We start from the raw sequence: 20,256 nt of genomic DNA, 5'->3' as shown, positions 1-20,256 counted from the left end.
TTCGCTTGTGTTAAGGGTGAGCACCTGAAGGGTCACGCTATGCGTCTAAAGCTTAGGAAATTCGACCGTAATGACAAACATTTAAATATCTCGGTTTCCAACGGTCCGATTCATGTGAAACTTATACCAGCGCAGCGGCATATGTGCAAGGACAGATGTGTGGAGTTTCGTCACGATCAAGCGACAATTACGGACGCCAGATCAAATCGGTTCTAATTGATCAGTTTGTGGACAGCGATTGCACTTGAGCTATGGGCGACAGCCAGGCGGAAGTTTAATCCGCACAAGTCAACTTCGGACACGGTACGTCCTAGTTTGGAGACAATAGAGCGTGGTGGAATAACCTCTTCGGAAGCGTCACTCCAACGATCGCCTAGCGTCGTTTTTCAAAATCTAAATAAAACGAAGGACATGGTTTTTCGACACACAGTCTTACCGCGATCCTTGTAGCGAGAGAAGCTCCGTGCTACCTCTCCATATACAGTCTTACCGCGATCCTTGTAGCGAGGGCAGCTCCGTGCTACCTCTCCATATACAGTTTTGCCGCGATTCTTGGAACGAGAGCACCTTCGTGCTACCTTTCGTGTACAGTGGACTTTGTTGTGTTGTGCGAACACCAGTGTGTGTGATAGGCAGTAAGTCTACACGAGTGCGCCTACCTCAACCGCTGGGGGAAGTTGAAGCGAAACCGTGTTTCCGTGATTACCTTACGCCATTCATAATTTTTGAGAAACGAGGAACACCGGAAACTATGGCGGGATAGAGGAAGAAGAGAGATGGGGGCGTTACGTCGATTCGCCCGAGGTCAGAAGAAACTACGCCCATGATGCCTATCCGTCGCCATGGAGAGAGAGAGAACGTCGAACGCCGCCCCATTGATACGCCGACGATGCCTACCATCCGCCACGTTGACGCCCCGACGACGCCTACCAGCCGCGACAGAGAGACGTAGAGAGATGTTGACGCCCCGACGACGCCGGCGACGCCTACCATCCGCCACGTTGACGCCCCGACGACGCCTACCATCCGCCACGTTGACGCCCCGACGACGCCTACCAGCCGCGACAGAGAGACGTAGAGAGAGATGTTGACGCCCCGACGACGCCGACGACGCCTACCATCCGCCACGTTGACGCCCCGACGACGCCTACCATCCGCCACGTTGACGCCCCGACGACGCCTACCAGCCGCGACAGAGAGACGTAGAGAGAGATGTTGACGCCCCGACGACGCCGACGACGTCCGCTCAGATGCGACGTCCGAACCGCGCCATACCACGGAGATCCACCGATCCCGAGAGGAAGAGGAGCCGGGGAACTAGGTGTTTGAACCCTTTTTGCATCTTCATCGTCACGACCAAGGAAACCTTTCGCGTGGATACTATGTGTTTTCAATCACCCGTAAAGACGCCAGGATGCACCCCGGAAGCTGAGAGATGGTAAAGTATTCATCTGTGTGAACCTTAACACGTGACGGCCCGATTGATTTAGAGAACGCCCTTGAAATTCGTCGACATTTTGAAAACGCCCACTCAACTCGAACTTCATACCAAACTCCCGTCGCGCTTGTCATTTGTAATCTATTCGTCTCAGGTCAATTTTTCTTATTCCTTGTGATATTTTTTTATGATCTTAAATTCATTGTCGTTTGTGCTCCTTTGTATTTGTTTAAAGTGCGTACTATTAGAGTAAAGCGCCGCCCGCTTAATTGCATATTCTACTTGAGGTTTGTTCATTTTTATGTGTCAACGCTGTGTCGCTGCTAGCTATGTCCGGTCGCATATGTGATTATTTGTTAAAGTATTTGCCTGGTAATGTGAATTGCTCGTCGCGGCGAAGTGTTTAAGTCCCGCCTGCTAGAGAGTATCTGTTTGCGCCACTCAACGGAGGTTATTTGTTATGTTTGGAACCACGTGAGGTCTTGTAAAAGGAAAACGTCCACCCACGTGAATGTAATTGCCGTTGAGACGCCTTTGTTTATACTGGTCAAGTAATGTATGGTCACCGCGCCGACTAGTGTCTTTTTTAAAAACAAAAGGTGAACTTAAGTAAGGGCTGGCTAGGATTTAAGTAGCACTGGAGCAAAATCACAAATGACCTGATTAGACAAAAAGTAAGATAAAATTAATTGAGAATGCAATAATTAGGGCTTGTCGTCATAAAACCTGTACATGTCATGTATAATTTCTTGTGTCGATGACCCCATGAGGATTGAATCTGAGAGAGAATGTGAGAGTGCAAGTGTGGGGACCTGTAATAATTCCATTTTTTGTTGGTGATGAATAGAATATACTTTTTATTTTCATGTTAGTTTTGGGCTATATCATTTTCGTATGCATGTCGCTACCCGTGATTTTCAGGTATGCAGCTAGCCGCTTCCCGGCTACAGGTAAAGAGGTGGTAATTTGGAAGTACATATGTCTTTGTTTTTATTCGATATGGCTTATTACTATGCACTGTTGGTCACCGGTTCCTACACACGAACTTAACCTGGACCGTAACGCTATTTCGCTTGTCCGAGGGAGATTATGCCGCCTCTATCTAGGTAGTGGTAGCATTTGTTTTCCCGGGCAAGGGAGGCGTAACATACATTTTTGGCGCCCGAACAGGGACCGGTTTTTTTTAAATCGAAAGCACCCTCAGTGCAGAGGTATATGTCGTTTTTGTAAGGGCTACGTCAGGCGTATTTTGGTGTCATGTAACTGTGTTTCATTGTGAGATTTTATTGTTTTATTTTGACGTGAGGTGGTAATTTAGACATTAGGCGTTTATTTTTGTCAAGGTAGTAGGGCAGCTACTTAAGGCGTTAGGCATTTTAAAATTTTTGTTTGGCATATGGCATTAGGCGTTAAGTTGAGTTCTGGCAAAAGGGGAATCGACCGCCCTCATCTTTTTTCGTTTGTGAATTGTTAAAATATATATATTGGTATATATCGTGAGCGCTTACGTTTACGCTTGTCAGCGAGCATTGAGAATCGACCGAGGGTTGAATATTTGATTTCATGAGATTGCGCAACCGCCGCATCGAGAACTTAAACATGAGTGACGTAAGGGTGATTTGCGATGTCTGCAGCGAGGAGTTCCCAGAAAGTGAAAACGTCGGCACAGCTAGCCTCGTTTGTTCCCGGTGCGATGTTCCGTTAAGTCCACGTGAAGAAACCAGTCTACCGAACGGCGGGGGGCAAGCCAAGGAGACCAGCGCGCAACAGGTTTCTCCGGGAGGTGCAGAACGGGTCGACGAAGCAGCTAGCCTCAGTGGTACCAGCTCCCAACAGATCATCGAGATGCTACTACGGATGGAAGCCAAGATGGAGGCCACGCGAAGCGGAATTGAAGCTAAGATGGAGGCCACGCGAAGCGGGATGGAAGCCACCCAAAGAAAGATAGAGGCCATCAGCACCCAGATGCGAGAGACGGAAGACCGCCTCCAGGAGACCATCCGTACTTCCGGTGAGGCGATTACGCAGGAACTCGTCGCGCGGGTACAGGAATGCGAATCCCGTGTCGAAGCCAAAATCGCCGAAACCAACGTGCGGATCGACCGACAAGAGAACCAGATGGTAACACTGTCTCAGAGCGTGCGCGACCAGGAGGAAGGTATGCAGCAGATGGCCCGACAATGCGTGCAGCTGGAAGCGACATGTGACCGTGGCATAGACACCCTGGGGCGACAAGTGAGAGAAATTTGATTTCGGGCCGAAGGAAACTCCGAACGAATTGAGGACCTCGAGATGAAAGTGCGTCAACTGAGCGTGACTAGCAGCGGCACTTCACAATCGTCGCGGGAGCCCAGATTGACGTCACCACCGGCAGCCGACGTCGGCACTTGTTCGAACGGGGAAAGCGACCAGCGAGCTCCAGGAACTCCCCGCCCCCTTCGAAGAGAAAACACTGCGTCACCACGGTTGAGTCCGCGCCGCGAGCAGAGGGACGAGGATTTACAGTTACTACAACCGTCCGCCAGGAGAGCTCTGTTTCCGCCCGAATACCGGAAGCACTTCAAAAAATTTTCGGGTGCTGACAGAATTCTTCCTTCCACGTACCTCGAGGAATTTAATTCTACCGCCCGTGAGTTAGGTCTGACGGACGAGGATAGGCTTCTGATTCTGAAAGGTTTAATGCAGGACCGGGCCAAGAACTGGATGGACAGGAACGAGGGGAACTTCAATTCATATGAGGAGTTCAAAGAAGCGTTTCTCACTTATTTTCAACGTCCCCTGCAGGTCGAGAGGATGCTGATGTAGGTGCGAAACGAACGATACGACAGGGGCGGAGGACTCACGTATGCCCAGTACTTTTGGAAACGTTACAATGAGTTCAAGTCTCTGCAACCCCAAATGACCACGGCGGAGATAATAGCCGCTCTGGTGTACCATTTCCCACACGAGATTCGTCGTCATCTCAATGGAGCATGCGTGTTTGACGCCCACGCGATGTCCCTCACACTGGAAAATCTGTTTCAGTGCGAGGAGGAGAGGCGGAAAACCAGGGGTGAGAAGTTTAGCAAGCGGCGCCGACCGGAAGATGATTCGTCGCACCGGAATAAACACCCGCGCGTTCATCTAGTCCAGCAGGGATGGAGAGGACAGCACCACGCTCCAGGGGCTGAAAGGAACCGCCAGCTGCAAGATCCACCTTCACCGCAACGAAGACGCCCGTTCAGAGGCAGGAGACGGCGTGGAGGTCCGACTCGTGCGTCGCCAAGGAGGAACGACAGCTTATTTCAGAACGGCCAAGTCCGGGATGGCTTTTATCAGCGCCACGCGGATAGCAGGTCGGTCAGCCCGGAGTCAGATCGGGGAGATGCAGGACGCCGTGGAGCAAGAATACCATGGAGCCCAGCGAGAGACCTGAACAGGCCAAATTCGAGACACGGTTCGCCCAGATACGAGAGAGCGAGCGACGTAAGAGTGCAAGCTGACACGTAAATGCTCACATCTTGTTCTTGTTTTATATATATATATACTCTCCATATTATGTTTATATTCAGGGTGTTATTATATATGTTATGTATCTGGAAGGTCACAGTGTCCGTGCCGTTCAGAGAGTAAATTTTTATATACAGGGTGTTCATGTATTTGCTTGTCAATATTTATATACAGGGTGTTCATGTATTTGCTTGTCAATTTTTATATACAGAGTGTTCAAGGATTTGTAAACAAAAAAAATTTCCGTCCCTGTGTAGAGCGAATTTTTCACGCTTACGAAATCCTTGTAAGAAGGAGAGGGGCGAGGTTGTGACAGTCAGATTTACCGTCATTATTATCATCATTATTATTCATGTATGTAGCTGTAAAAAGACGTGTTGATTCAAAGTGTTAAGTGTTTTAATTTGTAAGATTACATATTTGATTTTTGCCAAGCCGACGGGAGGAACGAGACATTCGCTTGTGTTAAGGGTGAGCACCTGAAGGGTCACGCTATGCGTCTAAAGCTTAGGAAATTCGACCGTAATGACAAACATTTAAATATCTCGGTTTCCAACGGTCCGATTCATGTGAAACTTATACCAGCGCAGCGGCATATGTGCAAGGACAGATGTGTGGAGTTTCGTCACGATCAAGCGACAATTACGGACGCCAGATCAAATCGGTTCTAATTGATCAGTTTGTGGACAGCGATTGCACTTGAGCTATGGGCGACAGCCAGGCGGAAGTTTAATCCGCACAAGTCAACTTCGGACACGGTACGTCCTAGTTTGGAGACAATAGAGCGTGGTGGAATAACCTCTTCGGAAGCGTCACTCCAACGATCGCCTAGCGTCGTTTTTCAAAATCTAAATAAAACGAAGGACATGGTTTTTCGACACACAGTCTTACCGCGATCCTTGTAGCGAGAGAAGCTCCGTGCTACCTCTCCATATACAGTCTTACCGCGATCCTTGTAGCGAGGGCAGCTCCGTGCTACCTCTCCATATACAGTTTTGCCGCGATTCTTGGAACGAGAGCACCTTCGTGCTACCTTTCGTGTACAGTGGACTTTGTTGTGTTGTGCGAACACCAGTGTGTGTGATAGGCAGTAAGTCTACACGAGTGCGCCTACCTCAACCGCTGGGGGAAGTTGAAGCGAAACCGTGTTTCCGTGATTACCTTACGCCATTCATAATTTTTGAGAAACGAGGAACACCGGAAACTATGGCGGGATAGAGGAAGAAGAGAGATGGGGGCGTTACGTCGATTCGCCCGAGGTCAGAAGAAACTACGCCCATGATGCCTATCCGCCGCCATGGAGAGAGAGAGAACGTCGAACGCCGCCCCATTGATACGCCGACGATGCCTACCATCCGCCACGTTGACGCCCCGACGACGCCTACCAGCCGCGACAGAGAGACGTAGAGAGATGTTGACGCCCCGACGACGCCGGCGACGCCTACCATCCGCCACGTTGACGCCCCGACGACGCCTACCATCCGCCACGTTGACGCCCCGACGACGCCTACCAGCCGCGACAGAGAGACGTAGAGAGAGATGTTGACGCCCCGACGACGCCGACGACGTCCGCTCAGATGCGACGTCCGAACCGCGCCATACCACGGAGATCCACCGATCCCGAGAGGAAGAGGAGCCGGGGAACTAGGTGTTTGAACCCTTTTTGCATCTTCATCGTCACGACCAAGGAAACCTTTCGCGTGGATACTATGTGTTTTCAATCACCCGTAAAGACGCCAGGATGCACCCCGGAAGCTGAGAGATGGTAAAGTATTCATCTGTGTGAACCTTAACACGTGACGGCCCGATTGATTTAGAGAACGCCCTTGAAATTCGTCGACATTTTGAAAACGCCCACTCAACTCGAACTTCATACCAAACTCCCGTCGCGCTTGTCATTTGTAATCTATTCGTCTCAGGTCAATTTTTCTTATTCCTTGTGATATTTTTTTATGATCTTAAATTCATTGTCGTTTGTGCTCCTTTGTATTTGTTTAAAGTGCGTACTATTAGAGTAAAGCGCCGCCCGCTTAATTGCATATTCTACTTGAGGTTTGTTCATTTTTATGTGTCAACGCTGTGTCGCTGCTAGCTATGTCCGGTCGCATATGTGATTATTTGTTAAAGTATTTGCCTGGTAATGTGAATTGCTCGTCGCGGCGAAGTGTTTAAGTCCCGCCTGCTAGAGAGTATCTGTTTGCGCCACTCAACGGAGGTTATTTGTTATGTTTGGAACCACGTGAGGTCTTGTAAAAGGAAAACGTCCACCCACGTGAATGTAATTGCCGTTGAGACGCCTTTGTTTATACTGGTCAAGTAATGTATGGTCACCGCGCCGACTAGTGTCTTTTTTAAAAACAAAAGGTGAACTTAAGTAAGGGCTGGCTAGGATTTAAGTAGCACTGGAGCAAAATCACAAATGACCTGATTAGACAAAAAGTAAGATAAAATTAATTGAGAATGCAATAATTAGGGCTTGTCGTCATAAAACCTGTACATGTCATGTATAATTTCTTGTGTCGATGACCCCATGAGGATTGAATCTGAGAGAGAATGTGAGAGTGCAAGTGTGGGGACCTGTAATAATTCCATTTTTTGTTGGTGATGAATAGAATATACTTTTTATTTTCATGTTAGTTTTGGGCTATATCATTTTCGTATGCATGTCGCTACCCGTGATTTTCAGGTATGCAGCTAGCCGCTTCCCGGCTACAGGTAAAGAGGTGGTAATTTGGAAGTACATATGTCTTTGTTTTTATTCGATATGGCTTATTACTATGCACTGTTGGTCACCGGTTCCTACACACGAACTTAACCTGGACCGTAACGCTATTTCGCTTGTCCGAGGGAGATTATGCCGCCTCTATCTAGGTAGTGGTAGCATTTGTTTTCCCGGGCAAGGGAGGGCGTAACATACAGTGCAATTGATAAATATTATGCGCATCATTGTATCGGATCAAGAAAAGGGGCCCGTGGATACAGAAATATAGTTTTAACTACTTTGGACCTCCTCCATTACGTAGTGTCAATTGGGTCGGTTTATAATCAAGGGGTCCCGGCTTCGATACCCGGTGAACGCATTATTCGGATCCCACTTTGAACTGTACGTCCAGTCCTAATTAGCCTATCTTTTCATAAATGGACTTAAACTTTATACATTAACTTGCCTCCCAAATTCTATTCATATTTACAAAATTCCTGGGAACGTTCCCAGTGCTGTGGTACCTTCCATGTTTCCATAAAAAGAAAGAAGTGCTTTGATTTGTAAATCTGTTACAAATATTTTACTAGGGATGACGTAATTGAATGTTTTCTTTCATATACTTCATTGAAATCAGTATTGTTTTGTCACCAAAATAGTATTTACTCTTTTGGCAACATTTTATTTACTCTAATACCAACCGTACTATTTTTTCTATTCTCCCAATCGTCCTAGATGTTCTTTATTATCTAACTCTGACAACCACAAGGCAACATTGCTTTACGCAGTTGAGGAAACCTTTCCACATTCTTGCGTCCATTGCATTTGATCAATATTAATTGCTTTCGTTTCATTGTTGCTCGTAAATAATAATTGTACAGTCACCGGTAATAAAAATGGAACATAAAACATGAAAGGCGTTATGTGTGTTGCCTAAATCTTAGCCGATAAAAGGATTTAAATAGCAAATTTGCAATGCAACTTCTACTACCGCTGTAGAGTTTGGCAACACAGATAATGTATAGCAGGGAAGTATTTCAGAATCTAGGTTTCCCATTTGTATTGCCGCTGACTGTATATCTTAGTAGCATTACTGTATCTTAAGCAGCTTTCAGATCGAATGGACAAACAACACGCGACAAGCGACTTTTGTCACTTGCGTTGTGTCGTCTCTTCTCGTCTGTATCCATACGCAATGAATGCTTTTCTACACGCTGGATGGAGCTCATGTCGCTTGTCTCACAATATACTAAAGTGTGTGGCATTTATATTGCATAGTAATGCATGGGTATAATGTAGAAAATTTAGTTAGATTCTCTGCTTATCGCTTACTTCAGTTAAGTTGTCGAGCGCATTGTCCGTGTTAAAGGATATTTGTTTGTTGTAACTCTCATTCATTATTTTCATGCTGGAATGATAATAATACTGTTGATGGTACTTTTATTTGTTATACAGTATTCTTTATTGAAATAATGAATTGCTATTTTATATAAAAATAAGATTTATTGTACAAAATAGAAACATGGTGAAACACGTGAGCAAGAAACAACGAATAATGACGGTGATGATAATCCCCAACAGTCTTTGAGTCCTAGATCTGGAATAGAAACAGAATGTACATTTAAGTATGACCATTTTAGAACAGGAATTCCTATTTATAATCATAATTGAGAAAGCAATGATCAGCAGTAGAAAAATGATGATATGGAATTGAATGTTCATGGTGATGATATTGAAATGCATGAGAAGCACATTTCATATATGTAGAGTACAAAATTAAATAATTGCAAAGGCTATGAGTTTTTAATAAATAAAGCAATTGCTGTAGGTACTGTATTTTGGGAACATGCTAAATTTCTAGTCTTACAAAAATCTGTTCAACATTGCATGATTGTTTGGATTTGTTGTTCAGAAATGCATTTGTCTTGTTCCTTCTCATAAATTCTTCCTGATCCTCTGGACCTCTAAAAGCCTTTGTTTATACAGGAAAGAACCAAATCAATTCTATCAAAAATAGATACAAGTCTGTCCATGGTTGGTACGTCATGACATGACACACATTGTGACACGCTTTTCGGTATTTATCGCAACAATAACTGAATCGTAATTGTTCTTTGGAATGTGGTAAATCTACGAATTAATAATATCTTTTGGAGTGTTATAAACTTACTTACGAACAAATGAATACTCTTTTTTGGAGTATGCAGAATTCATACGCAAAGTAAGATGTTTCGAAATAACATGAATCTATCGAAGAAGAATTGAACATCTTGTAGGGTGCACGATATGAAGAAATTATCTTTTTGAAAAGAAGAATGAATCTTGTTTTAGAATATCGTAGTTTCATAAACGAATAAGTGTTGTTTAATGAAGGGTTGTTAAAGGTACAGGAACTCATATATTCTAATGAGTTCTATTGGGTTCGGCAAACAGGACCGGAACCTTCCTTCTTGCGCAATTTAAATTCGGTCCAAGTTTAGTATTGTTTCATTTCAATACGGAACTTGGGCCGGATCTAAATTGATTCGGGAAAATAGGTTCCTGAACGGTATTTAAATTCATTCGGATAAAAGTTCCTGGACCAAATTGAAATACTTTATAGATAAAATGCTTTTTTACGGTCCAGAACATATTTGCAGTTGCTGATTTTCTCTCGTGGACCGGAATTGAATTCTTTTTTTAAATTTCTGGATCTTTAACAATCCTGGTTTAAAGTCCACTTCAGTTAAAGTTTATAGTACGAGTCGAAGCTCGTGAATTATCTCACAGTGTGACGATAGTTCTGAGGAACTCACCTGCATCAGTCTTCAGTAGGACCTAGTCCCAACCGTGCCAGCCCTTGACTTCCCACCCCTTGGACTCCTCCCAGCCGTGGGGCTCCCAGGCCTTGATCTCGTGCTTTGGTTCCTCCTTGTGGACGTAGACTGGAACGTGAACTTCCTTCTCAATGTAGATAGGAACTTTCTTCTCCTTCTCAATGTAAATAGGTATCTTCTTTTCCTTTTCGATGTACACCGGGACCTTCTTTTCCTTCTCGATGTAGACGGGGACCTTCTTCACAGACGTGTGGTGGTGATGGACGGTGTGGACTTTGTGTGGCACGTGTATGATCACGTGTTTACTGAAAGGAGAAAACAAAAAATAGGTATCAGTTCTGCAGACAATGACACTGTTGATCCCATTAAACTGTGATCATTGATGAAAACACATTACATTACAAACTATGTTCAAAGTCTCCCCGTTATGAAGCCGGCCTCCGTGGCGGAGTGGTTAGCACATCGCTACGACGCCAGGGGTGCCGGGTTCGAATCCCGGCCTGAGCATGGATGTTTGTGAGTGTCCATTCATCAATTTCATCACATCATCACTCATCCCCCATCTTCACAAATTAGCTAAAAGTGGCACAAAACCGAAGTAAAATAAAGCAAATCTATCAATCAGTTTCCCGTTGTGAAGGTGAGGACGGCACTTTACAACTGTTACGGTGTTTACTTATGGAGACCGTAAATATAGGCTGCACAAGTGGCCCAATTGTAGGCCCAGTACTTGAATACAACACTTCCGTTATCATATAGTAACCATACTTGTCATTTTAAATTGCACATTTACTTTACAGAAATTGACTTGACAATCATCTTGAAATAACATGTAACAGTACTACAATGAACATACGTAATGTGCATACATTTGTTACGTACGATTGAGAGAAAGGACCAGACGAACGTAACTAATTGAATAATCTTGAGCACATCGACAGGGTAATAACCGATAACCTAATCATTGCGTCATCCACATGCACTCATGTTTCCTATGTAATTTAATCGGTACTAATATCAGACCAAACTTACCCAAGTTTTAAGCAAATTTAAGTCTTTAAAAGTAAAATTATTCAACTATACAAACAAAGTCTAGTATGAAACCACAATAGTAAGGTTATCTAACAAAAAAGCTTAATATTCTTTATATTTAACTCAGGGCCGACATTTTAGGTGATCGTCTGTCTCGTGGTTGTTCGTTTACAAAGGCTTATTTGTAGCAGCAAGTGCGCGGCGGCGTCTCGTCGACCAATCACAACCCTCCTGTGATGTCTTGCAGTGTTGCATATTCCATTTTGTCAGAATCACAATAATATATTTTATACATGTGATGAGAGGGATATATCTTCCACTTTGATAGAAATCTTTTTGATGATTTCCGCCGTAATTTGCCTTTAATTTGTACTTAGTATACATAGCTTCGAGGTCATTTCACGAATAAAGATCAAAAGAGAGTAAGGTCTGTGTTCCTGGAAGGCCCATCGATTGGTCCTCGCCGTACAATCCAATGTTGGAAATTGTTCAACTTAACATTAAGGCATAGTGTGCATGAGCGCCATCAATGAAAGTCATGTGGATCCAGATTTTGGTTACACTCTGTATATTATTACAGACTATTATTACATAATACTTCCAAACCTGTTCAATTCTTCGCTTCGCTGTATGTTTCCGCAGATTTGTAAAAGCTACTGTGCCTACACACAAAATAGGCTAATAATCTAGACTTGACCTCCGGTTACATATTAGAGAACAAATGAAGAATGAGTCAATTCCGGACGGAAATCAACTCTGATTACTTCAAGGCACAATAGTTCAAAAACATGTCATGGTATATACGTATCATTATGCCAAGTAGTTTCCTAGCTACAGTGATTGGCAAAAAAATTATACCACTATATCCTGAAATACTGGCTTTCTTGCCTGTCATTATGTGTGTTGCTTAACTGTACCGCGATGGCCGAATTTACTATTGATGTTCGGGTGACTGTACCTTTGATATCAAAGATCCTAACTGGACACACATAAGCGCTTTTGAGTAATCACATGGATGCAAGCGAATTCTTTCATGATGCTGTGTTATTTCACAACTGTTCTGAAGCAGACATATAGAGACACTAGCTGATTGCCCGGCGTTGCCCGGGTATTTATTTATCCCAATCTTCTATTAGACACCCCTAGGGGTGCCAGAGGTGTCTTGGAGTTGAACGGCATGGGAGTGTCACTATTCATCTTAGAGACCCAGACAACTATGGATTCCACATAAATATCGGTCGTTTTCGATTATCTTTCCATGTCATCCCCTTTCCACCCCCACCCCTAGTGGTGCCAGGGATGTCTTAACCCCACAGTATTTATTTCCAGATTGCAAGTGATATTTGTATCAAGTTTGCTTGAAATTGCTCGAGGCGTTCGAGAGTCATGCCGGAACAAACACACACACACACACATCCATTTTTATATATCAGAAATTACTCACTGCTTATGTCCAGGTTCCGGGGCGCTCAGGACAACGGCCACAAGGGCGAGCAACAACACGCACAGCACCTGCAAAGAAAGGATACATTAAGCAATTTATCAAGACAATGTACTTATATTGTTAAACCATAAGAGAAACAACTATGATACAGAATTAACAGCCGTAAAATACCTCAGGAGTACCTACCATGAAAAGGCCATTAAAATAGGCGGCTGGGCAGAATTGTGCTGGTGCCACATGTTGGAAAAGCAAAGCAAGAGCGGGACAAAAGTTGCTGGTTCCCGCGCACTGTGTGGCAACGTCAACCGGGGTGCGTTGCCTACAGTAGTTCGAGCGTGAGGCCGACCTCTCTCTCCGGGACACTTTTGTGTCATCCCTGACCTTTAGAGCAAATACTGTCAGATTATATCACATGCATTACAAAGACCAACTCTACAACAAGATCTTTCATTCTCTTAAACCCCCTGGGCCTCTCCCATGGCGCAGTGGTAGCATCATTGCCTTGTAATCAAGGGGTCCCGGGTTCGATACCCGATGAAGGCACAAGTGGTTCGGATCCCACTTGAAACTGTAGGTCCAGTCCCGATTAGCATTACTGTGCATAACGTGGACTTAAAACAGCAACTCAAATAAGAAAAAAAACCTCTTAAACGTCCGAACACACGGGGTCGTGTTCCGACGTGGCAACAGCGCGAACTTCTGCCGCCCGTCTAATTTCATGCCGTGCGTTTAATTATTATCAACTGATGTGAAGGTATCAACTTAATAATGCGTAATATACCTGTTGTCATAGAAACGTACTCGTCCTCCTGTAGTTTAAGTTTTAAGAAGCGAGATGCTATTCAGAACTACTTTTGAGGGATGTATACACTATCTTGCCATCAAAGGTTCCAGGTTCGTATCACGACCTGAACATGGGTGATCCAACAGTCAATCATTGTTAGAGAGCTTTCACATCGAAATGACAAGCCACACGACCACAGACTTCACAGGATAGAATAAGTAATTTTCTCTCGGTCTGCAAAAGAAGCATTCACTGCACGTGATCAACAGACCGAGAGACACGAAGGAGAAACGCTTGCCGCAACAGCGATATTTGAGGCCTAACTTTGGGGCAGGGAGCTTAATATGAATCTCATGTCGTAGGAAGTTAACAAAATATCCTTCACTTGTAAATTTTAATGAACCTGAACATTTGTTTGGGGCGAGTGTTCCCTTGTCTCCCTTGTTCCGCCTATAGCTTGTTGTTTTTCGCTTGTCAATTCGGTCTGAAAGCGTCTTCATTGTCGCCACTAGCCTAAGGGCAGAAAAGCAACTTAAAGAATGAAAAATGGACATACATGAAGCGACTACACCCCGCGACAGGTTAAGTTTGCAGCAGGTTTTATGTATTAAACCGCGCGAGAACGGCGCCCAGCATCTCCCATGGAGTCTTGCCTCGACCGCCGAGCTGTTCATATCACAGACATTGAGAAAATCGGCAGTATTGCAGCGGAACTATATTCTGCGCGCACGTTTGGGTCTACATGGGCGAAAAGTTTCTGCAAACTTAACTTGTCGCGGGGCTTAGTCTCATAAACTTTTTATACTCCTGTTCACATAAAGTGGTACAGTTTATACGATTGGACAGTTGAAGTGGTATAAGCCACTTTATCTGAACAGGAGTGTTGATGGTCGAGCATATGATGTGATCAACTCACGACTTTATTAACAAAAGATCCGGTTTCGAATTCCTGTCTTGGTACGGCTTGTAAAGTGTGTGGCTAAATTGAATATGTCAGGATGTATCCAACTAGATGCCTAAATAGTTACTTAATCTAGGCTAAATATAAACATTGTTATTAGAGGTCTCCCCGATTGAGGTCTTCGCCTTGTAGTCAACGGCTCTCGGGAACGATACCAGTTCGGATCCCACTTCAATCTGTAGTTCCAGTCCCGATAAGCCTCTTTGTGTGCATAACGTGGACTTTAAGAAATAGGGTCTGCCCGTTTGCACTTCATTTCTGCAACCTTGTGTTCTGACGTTAGACGAGGAATACCTACGAGGTTAGGTTCCATTAGCATAAATACAATTAAAAATTATGATTTAGGCTAAGAGATCTAAACCTAGCTAGCCTAGCCTAACAATGTAGGCATGTATCCTAAAATTAAAAAGCCTTCTCCCGTGACGTCAGTACACAAAGTTGCTAAAGTGTTGTGCGATAAGTGAGACCCTAAGAAACAAGCTCAACCAACCACGAGCATTGTTATTCTATGTATGACGTAAGTAATAGAAAGTTACGCCTTGTACATACAGAACGGTGAATGTTATAAACTGGATGCCACTTTGTGAGTGTCCCTGCTTTAATTGAATCTAATTATTACTCATCTCCATCGTCACGATTACAGTAAGGTGGTAGAGGAGCGACGTAAAATAAGAATAATACAAAGAATAAACAATACCATTCAGTTTGTCTTCCTTGAGATCTAGCGTAAAGCGTGTTCAGAAGAAACTGGCAAGTCCCTTTCAACGCTGCCTGATATAGCCACCAGTAGATGACCCTGAACCCTTGGCGCAGTGAAAAGAAGCATTCATTATCGCTCGTCTCCTAGCAGAGTGTTTGCTAACCTCTTTCCAAATATCCTTCGATTCCTTTCTCTCGCATTTCTTCCTACCGAAGAGTCTTAGGTAATTTCAACTTTTCCCTTTCGTATTTACCCAGTATAGAATCCTAAATGTCCCATCTTGCTATCCAAGTGCTGATGGGAAAGCGCCACATTGTTTAGAGGACCACAGCAAGTCAGAAAAGTGTGCCGCACTTGCCATTTCGTGTTTTTTTCTCTTTTTTCCCGTGATGCAGCAGTGCGGTCGTAGAAAGTCGAGTAAGGAAGCGGCGCTGGCGTCGCGTGAATCACGAACGCCAGAAAAGAAGGAATCTCCCTTTGGAATTCAAGGCAGAGTATATGCTTGCATGATAGTTAGGAGAAGGTGGGAGTTGCTGTTCACGCCAGCTCTTCCGTTCTGGCGGACAAAAGATCTTTGCAGGTGAAATTAGCAAGTGGGTGAAAGGCGACTGGAACGTGCTACGCGGCACTGTCATCGCACGCTTGGATATAGGTAAATCTGCTGCATCATCTTCCCTCGGTCCTTATGATATTCCATCAACATCATCAGCTGGTTGCCTGCCTTTCAATCTTGACAGCTCCGACTTAGGTGGCCAGACGTTATAACAAAACGGAATATGTTTGTACAGTCACGAACACTTCTACGTTGTCTTTTCGATTGATTTAGTATATTTTACTTCGCTTTTCTGCCACTTTTGGCTAATCTGACGATGAAATTGATGGAGGAACATTCACAAAGAACGCCAATCTCCAGGCTGGGATTTGAACCCGCAACCCCTGGCGTTGTAGCGCGCTGTGCTATCCCCCTGGTCACGGAAGTCGGCACTTATGATTTCTGTTGTACGTCAATCGTATCGTTACAACCCAGAAGTGTTCATAGGTGTAAATCCTTATGCGGTTCCACTCTAATCAACTTACGTCATAAGGATGAACCAAAGGTTCTTGGGCATTGATTTGAGTTTTAAGTCCACTTTTATGTACAGATAGGTTAATCGGGACTGGATCTACATTTTAAAATGGATCAGAACCACTATGTGCCACCATCCAGTATCGAACCCCGTGAACGACGTAACCACTACACCATCGGAGAGGCCTACCAGCGAATTGAGCACACATTAGCGCATGTGTCCCGAATTACTTTTGGAAAGATATTCTACTCAACATGTTATATTTAATTTGACTAGAATGTAAATAAATGTGGATTTGTTAATTGACTAAGGTTACCGGAAAGTAAGTGGTATTCCCAAGGTTCCGGCATCGAGTTCCTGCCTGGATACGAGTTAAAAGGTACTTTGTTGTGTAGAATATGAAAGATTCTTGTCTTCTGGGCCCGACTTATCTCGATTTCTATAGGAGACGTGGGACAATACGTAACACCCTTCGCAATGTAACAAGAAATATTTCCCCATAAATCTTCTAAGCCGACAGATCAAATACTAGCCATATTCGTTAATGCAATCCTCGCATGTAATTTACAGGTTATTCTGACATTCCAAAACTTTTGATTTGCCTATTACATACTGACAACAACCATATTTTCGGCAAGTGATTAATACAAGGAACTTGAGCTGTTGAACATTATGTAACACTCTAACACTTGTTTGGACGTGCAGCATCCCAAAAACTTGAAATCGGTTTGATTTGCATTTTTTTACTTCGCTTTTGTGCCACTTTGGCTAATTTAAGAAGATGAGAATGAGTGATGAAATGGTTAAATTGAGATGACTGGACACTCACAAACATCCATGTCCAGTCCGGGATTCGAACCCGGGACCCCCGGCGTCGTAGCGCAATGTACTAACCACTCCGCCACGGGGGCGGCCGGTTTAATTGTATCAACTCCTAAACCTTGGTCTTTTGAAGAAATTGTTTACATTACAATGCTTTGTTAAAGTGTATATACGTATAACCCAAGGCCCTGGCATTTGAGTTGAAGAGGACTGCGTTTTCATTTTGAGATATATGTAGAAGTGCTCATTAGCTATGATGATATAACAGACCACGCCTCACGTGGCTTTGAACTTCCCTTTCTTTGGCCATTTTGAACAACATCCTTTGTCCATGTGACTTAGGAAGATTCTATTGTTTGAATTTGTTTTTAGTTCACTTTATGCACATAGAGGCTAATCGGGTCTGGATCTACAGTTTAAAGTGGGATCCGAACCTCTGGGAATTGTGCCTCCACCGATGACGTTACAACTACGCCATCGGGGAGGCTCAGGATGATTCTATAATGCAGATTAATGGTGTCAATATCGAAAGATAATATATGATCCAGCCACATCCTCAAGCTATAGCCATTCGTGAGGTGCACATGTGATAGTCTTCCAAATGTTTCTGCGAATTCCGAGGTATCTATCTCTATTGAAGGGTTATGAAGCTGAAATGGCCTTTCTCAGTATTACTTTGAGTAGTCTCAATCTTCTAAAGATCATCTACAAAATTAACGGTCACTAAGATTGTTAAAGAAAACGCGAGTTTAATTTTCTAGAAGTCCACTTTCTGCAGAGGGAGTTTGATACTGAACCGACAGTATAAAGTGGGATCCGAACCACTATGTGCCTCCAACGTGGACCGAACCAGGGGCCCCCTTGCTGGTAAGGCGACGAAAGTTACCACTACGCCATTGGGGATGCCGAAAGAAGAATGTGATTGAAAATATGTACAATTATGGTTCCAAAGTACTGGAATCCCGAAAAACTAAACCCTCTGCCCATGGCTGAGCTCAAACACTGTAGCTAATAGCTATCATAGGTAGTGGCGTACTTCTAGGAAGGATATAAATTTTGAACCGGTCTGAAATATTTAGGAACCAAACAATCGTTGTTTATCGTCAATTGGTGAATTAAATGTTCCTGTTTTTTACAGGACTGTTCGAGTTATACCTGCAAGCAATGATAGTTATGAGCACGGGCTGAAGATGCATAATTACTGCCACCGCCAAAATGAATCACCCTTCTAAATTAATCGTAAATAGAAAGTGAAATCTAAATATCCGTCCAGTTTTAATTAAATATTTTGTCGAAGAAGGCTCATTCTTGAAGAAACCAACACGACTCAGGAAACCCAAGTACATGGCGACCGCCTCAATGTGAGTCCTGAAGGGGCAAGGGGGGCTATTTCCCCCATGGAACATGTATGAATTAAAATAATACATTATTTCACACATATAATAATCTTTTTAGTCACAGTAATTTGCCTGAATTATTATAGAGAAGTGATGATTACAAGCAAGTCTTGTTGCAGGAACAGAATTTCTTTTGTTTGTCTTTTATGCAACTTTTGGCTAATTCCTGAGATGGGATGAAAACTGATAAGATGAAATTTATGAAAGGACTATCACAAACACAAAAATCACACAGAGGATTACTCTGGCTTTGGATCCAGACACCAGAGCCTCGTTAGTCTGAAAAATGCAGTTCAGGGTGTACTGTGTACGAGACATTTTTGTGCATTCCGAAAAGATCACCCACCTACAAATTGGGGTGAAAATCCTGCAAACGCCTTTTCACCCCTCACCCAAATGGCTGCTACACTGTTACTTACCTGTTTTAAGACTTACATACTCACTAACTAAATATCTATGCAATCGACGTTAAGGTAATGCTTGTCATGCACAAAACCCTCTATGAGAATGTATGTATGTGCATTTCTCTGCATGTAACAACCCACTCTTATGTAACTGTCTCTGACTTTGTGAGAACCACTGAACTCGTCCACTTGTTCAACAACTTTCGTGCACTCCAGAATCGCACAAGAGGACAAAAACAAGAAGCACTTACTGGAAGCCTAAAGGGAGCCATCTGTTGGTCCGGGAGAGAAGGTTAGAAGATACTCAAAGCAAACTGCTGACTGATGCTGCAATGCTGGTGATAACGCCTTATAAATCTTTCTGGAGCCTCCAGAAAAGGGAAGGGGGAGAATTTCCTTTTGACAATGGCAATGGCAGAGAAAGATAGAGAAAACGGCTGCATTTTGCAGGAGAAGAAGAAACTTTGAAGGGAAAAATCCGGAAGTTACTCTCCCCCCACACTGGAAGCGCAAAAGGACTTCTCTCTTTTTTTTCACGGTTCGCTTCCTGGCAGAAGAGTCCGGCATCATGTGATGCAAGGCCTCTCCCACATAATGACCTGTGTGCGGAAACTAAAAAAGGAAAAACACAGAAGGAAACAAAAAGTACTTTTTAAGTGAAAGTGAACCCGGGTTTGCCGTTGGTGCTCTCCTAGCTGAGAGGGGTGGTAACCAGTGATGAACATCTAAGTTACGAGCACAACCCAACTTCCGCTTCGGAATTCGTGAGGACATATCCAGAAGCTGAGTACCGTACCAGGTCTCTGCGTCGAACGAATGTGCCTTCCACATGCAGCATTCAGACTGTTGCATGGATCACGCGTTCATTGTGCAGAATAGCAGTACAATACCTTTGAAATATTCCTTCATTTCTTAAATTTCCCCAACTTCACTCGCGTTGGTTCTTGCAATATGCAGCTGCTGAGGTAGTTACAGATCTAACGTTTTATTACATCAACTATATCTCCTTTTAACTTTAAATTTAAACCATATCGTCTGTAGTCCAAACATTTTTAAAGGGTATACGCTAAGTTTCGTAAACCGTTAAGTAAAGACCAGTGGCGGCGATTGGGTTCCAAAACTGAGGGGGCAAGGAAAGTTTGCTTTCCGTTGGTAGATAAGGTTTAACATAGTGTTGGGGTAAAAGTGGCAAAAAGTAGGG

At 43.8% G+C, this 20,256-nt stretch overlaps 2 protein-coding genes across 2 annotated transcripts in view; one reads left to right on the top strand and one right to left on the bottom strand.

The window, feature by feature from the left end:
- Positions 1 to 20,256, top strand: part of LOC145988309 (uncharacterized) — a 264,996-nt gene that overhangs the window by 36,814 nt on the left and 207,926 nt on the right. The gene's annotated exons all lie outside the window — the stretch shown is intronic.
- On the bottom strand, positions 9,087 to 19,378 carry LOC145988308 (uncharacterized). Its single transcript, XM_083123172.1, has 4 exons — positions 19,307 to 19,378; positions 12,921 to 12,988; positions 10,424 to 10,749; positions 9,087 to 9,225 (listed from the first exon to the last, which is right to left on the bottom strand). The coding sequence occupies exons 1-3, from the start codon at positions 19,325 to 19,327 to the stop codon at positions 10,446 to 10,448; spliced, it is 393 nt and encodes a 130-aa protein (XP_082979298.1). The 5' UTR covers positions 19,328 to 19,378; the 3' UTR covers positions 9,087 to 9,225; positions 10,424 to 10,445.

The sequence above is a fragment of the Lepisma saccharinum genome, chromosome 5 (assembly GCF_977018435.1).
Source record: "Lepisma saccharinum chromosome 5, izLepSacc3.1, whole genome shotgun sequence".
In the NCBI taxonomy this organism is placed as follows: Eukaryota; Metazoa; Arthropoda; class Insecta; order Zygentoma; family Lepismatidae; genus Lepisma; species Lepisma saccharinum.
The sequence above is the reverse complement of the archived record's forward strand: the minus strand, read 5'-3'. Positions and strand labels throughout refer to the sequence as shown.

Bases quoted from the DNA above. Each gene is read 5' to 3' on its own strand.
- LOC145988308 (XM_083123172.1), bottom strand. From the start codon at position 19,327: ATGGCTCCCTTTAGGCTTCCA. The intron at 12,989-19,306 runs GTAAGTGCTTCT...CTTTCTTTGCAG, and splicing joins TGGCTCCCTTTAGGCTTCCA to GTGCTGTGCGTGTTGTTGCT. The intron at 10,750-12,920 runs GTGAGTAATTTC...TTCTCCTTTCAG, and splicing joins CCGGAACCTGGACATAAGCA to TAAACACGTGATCATACACG.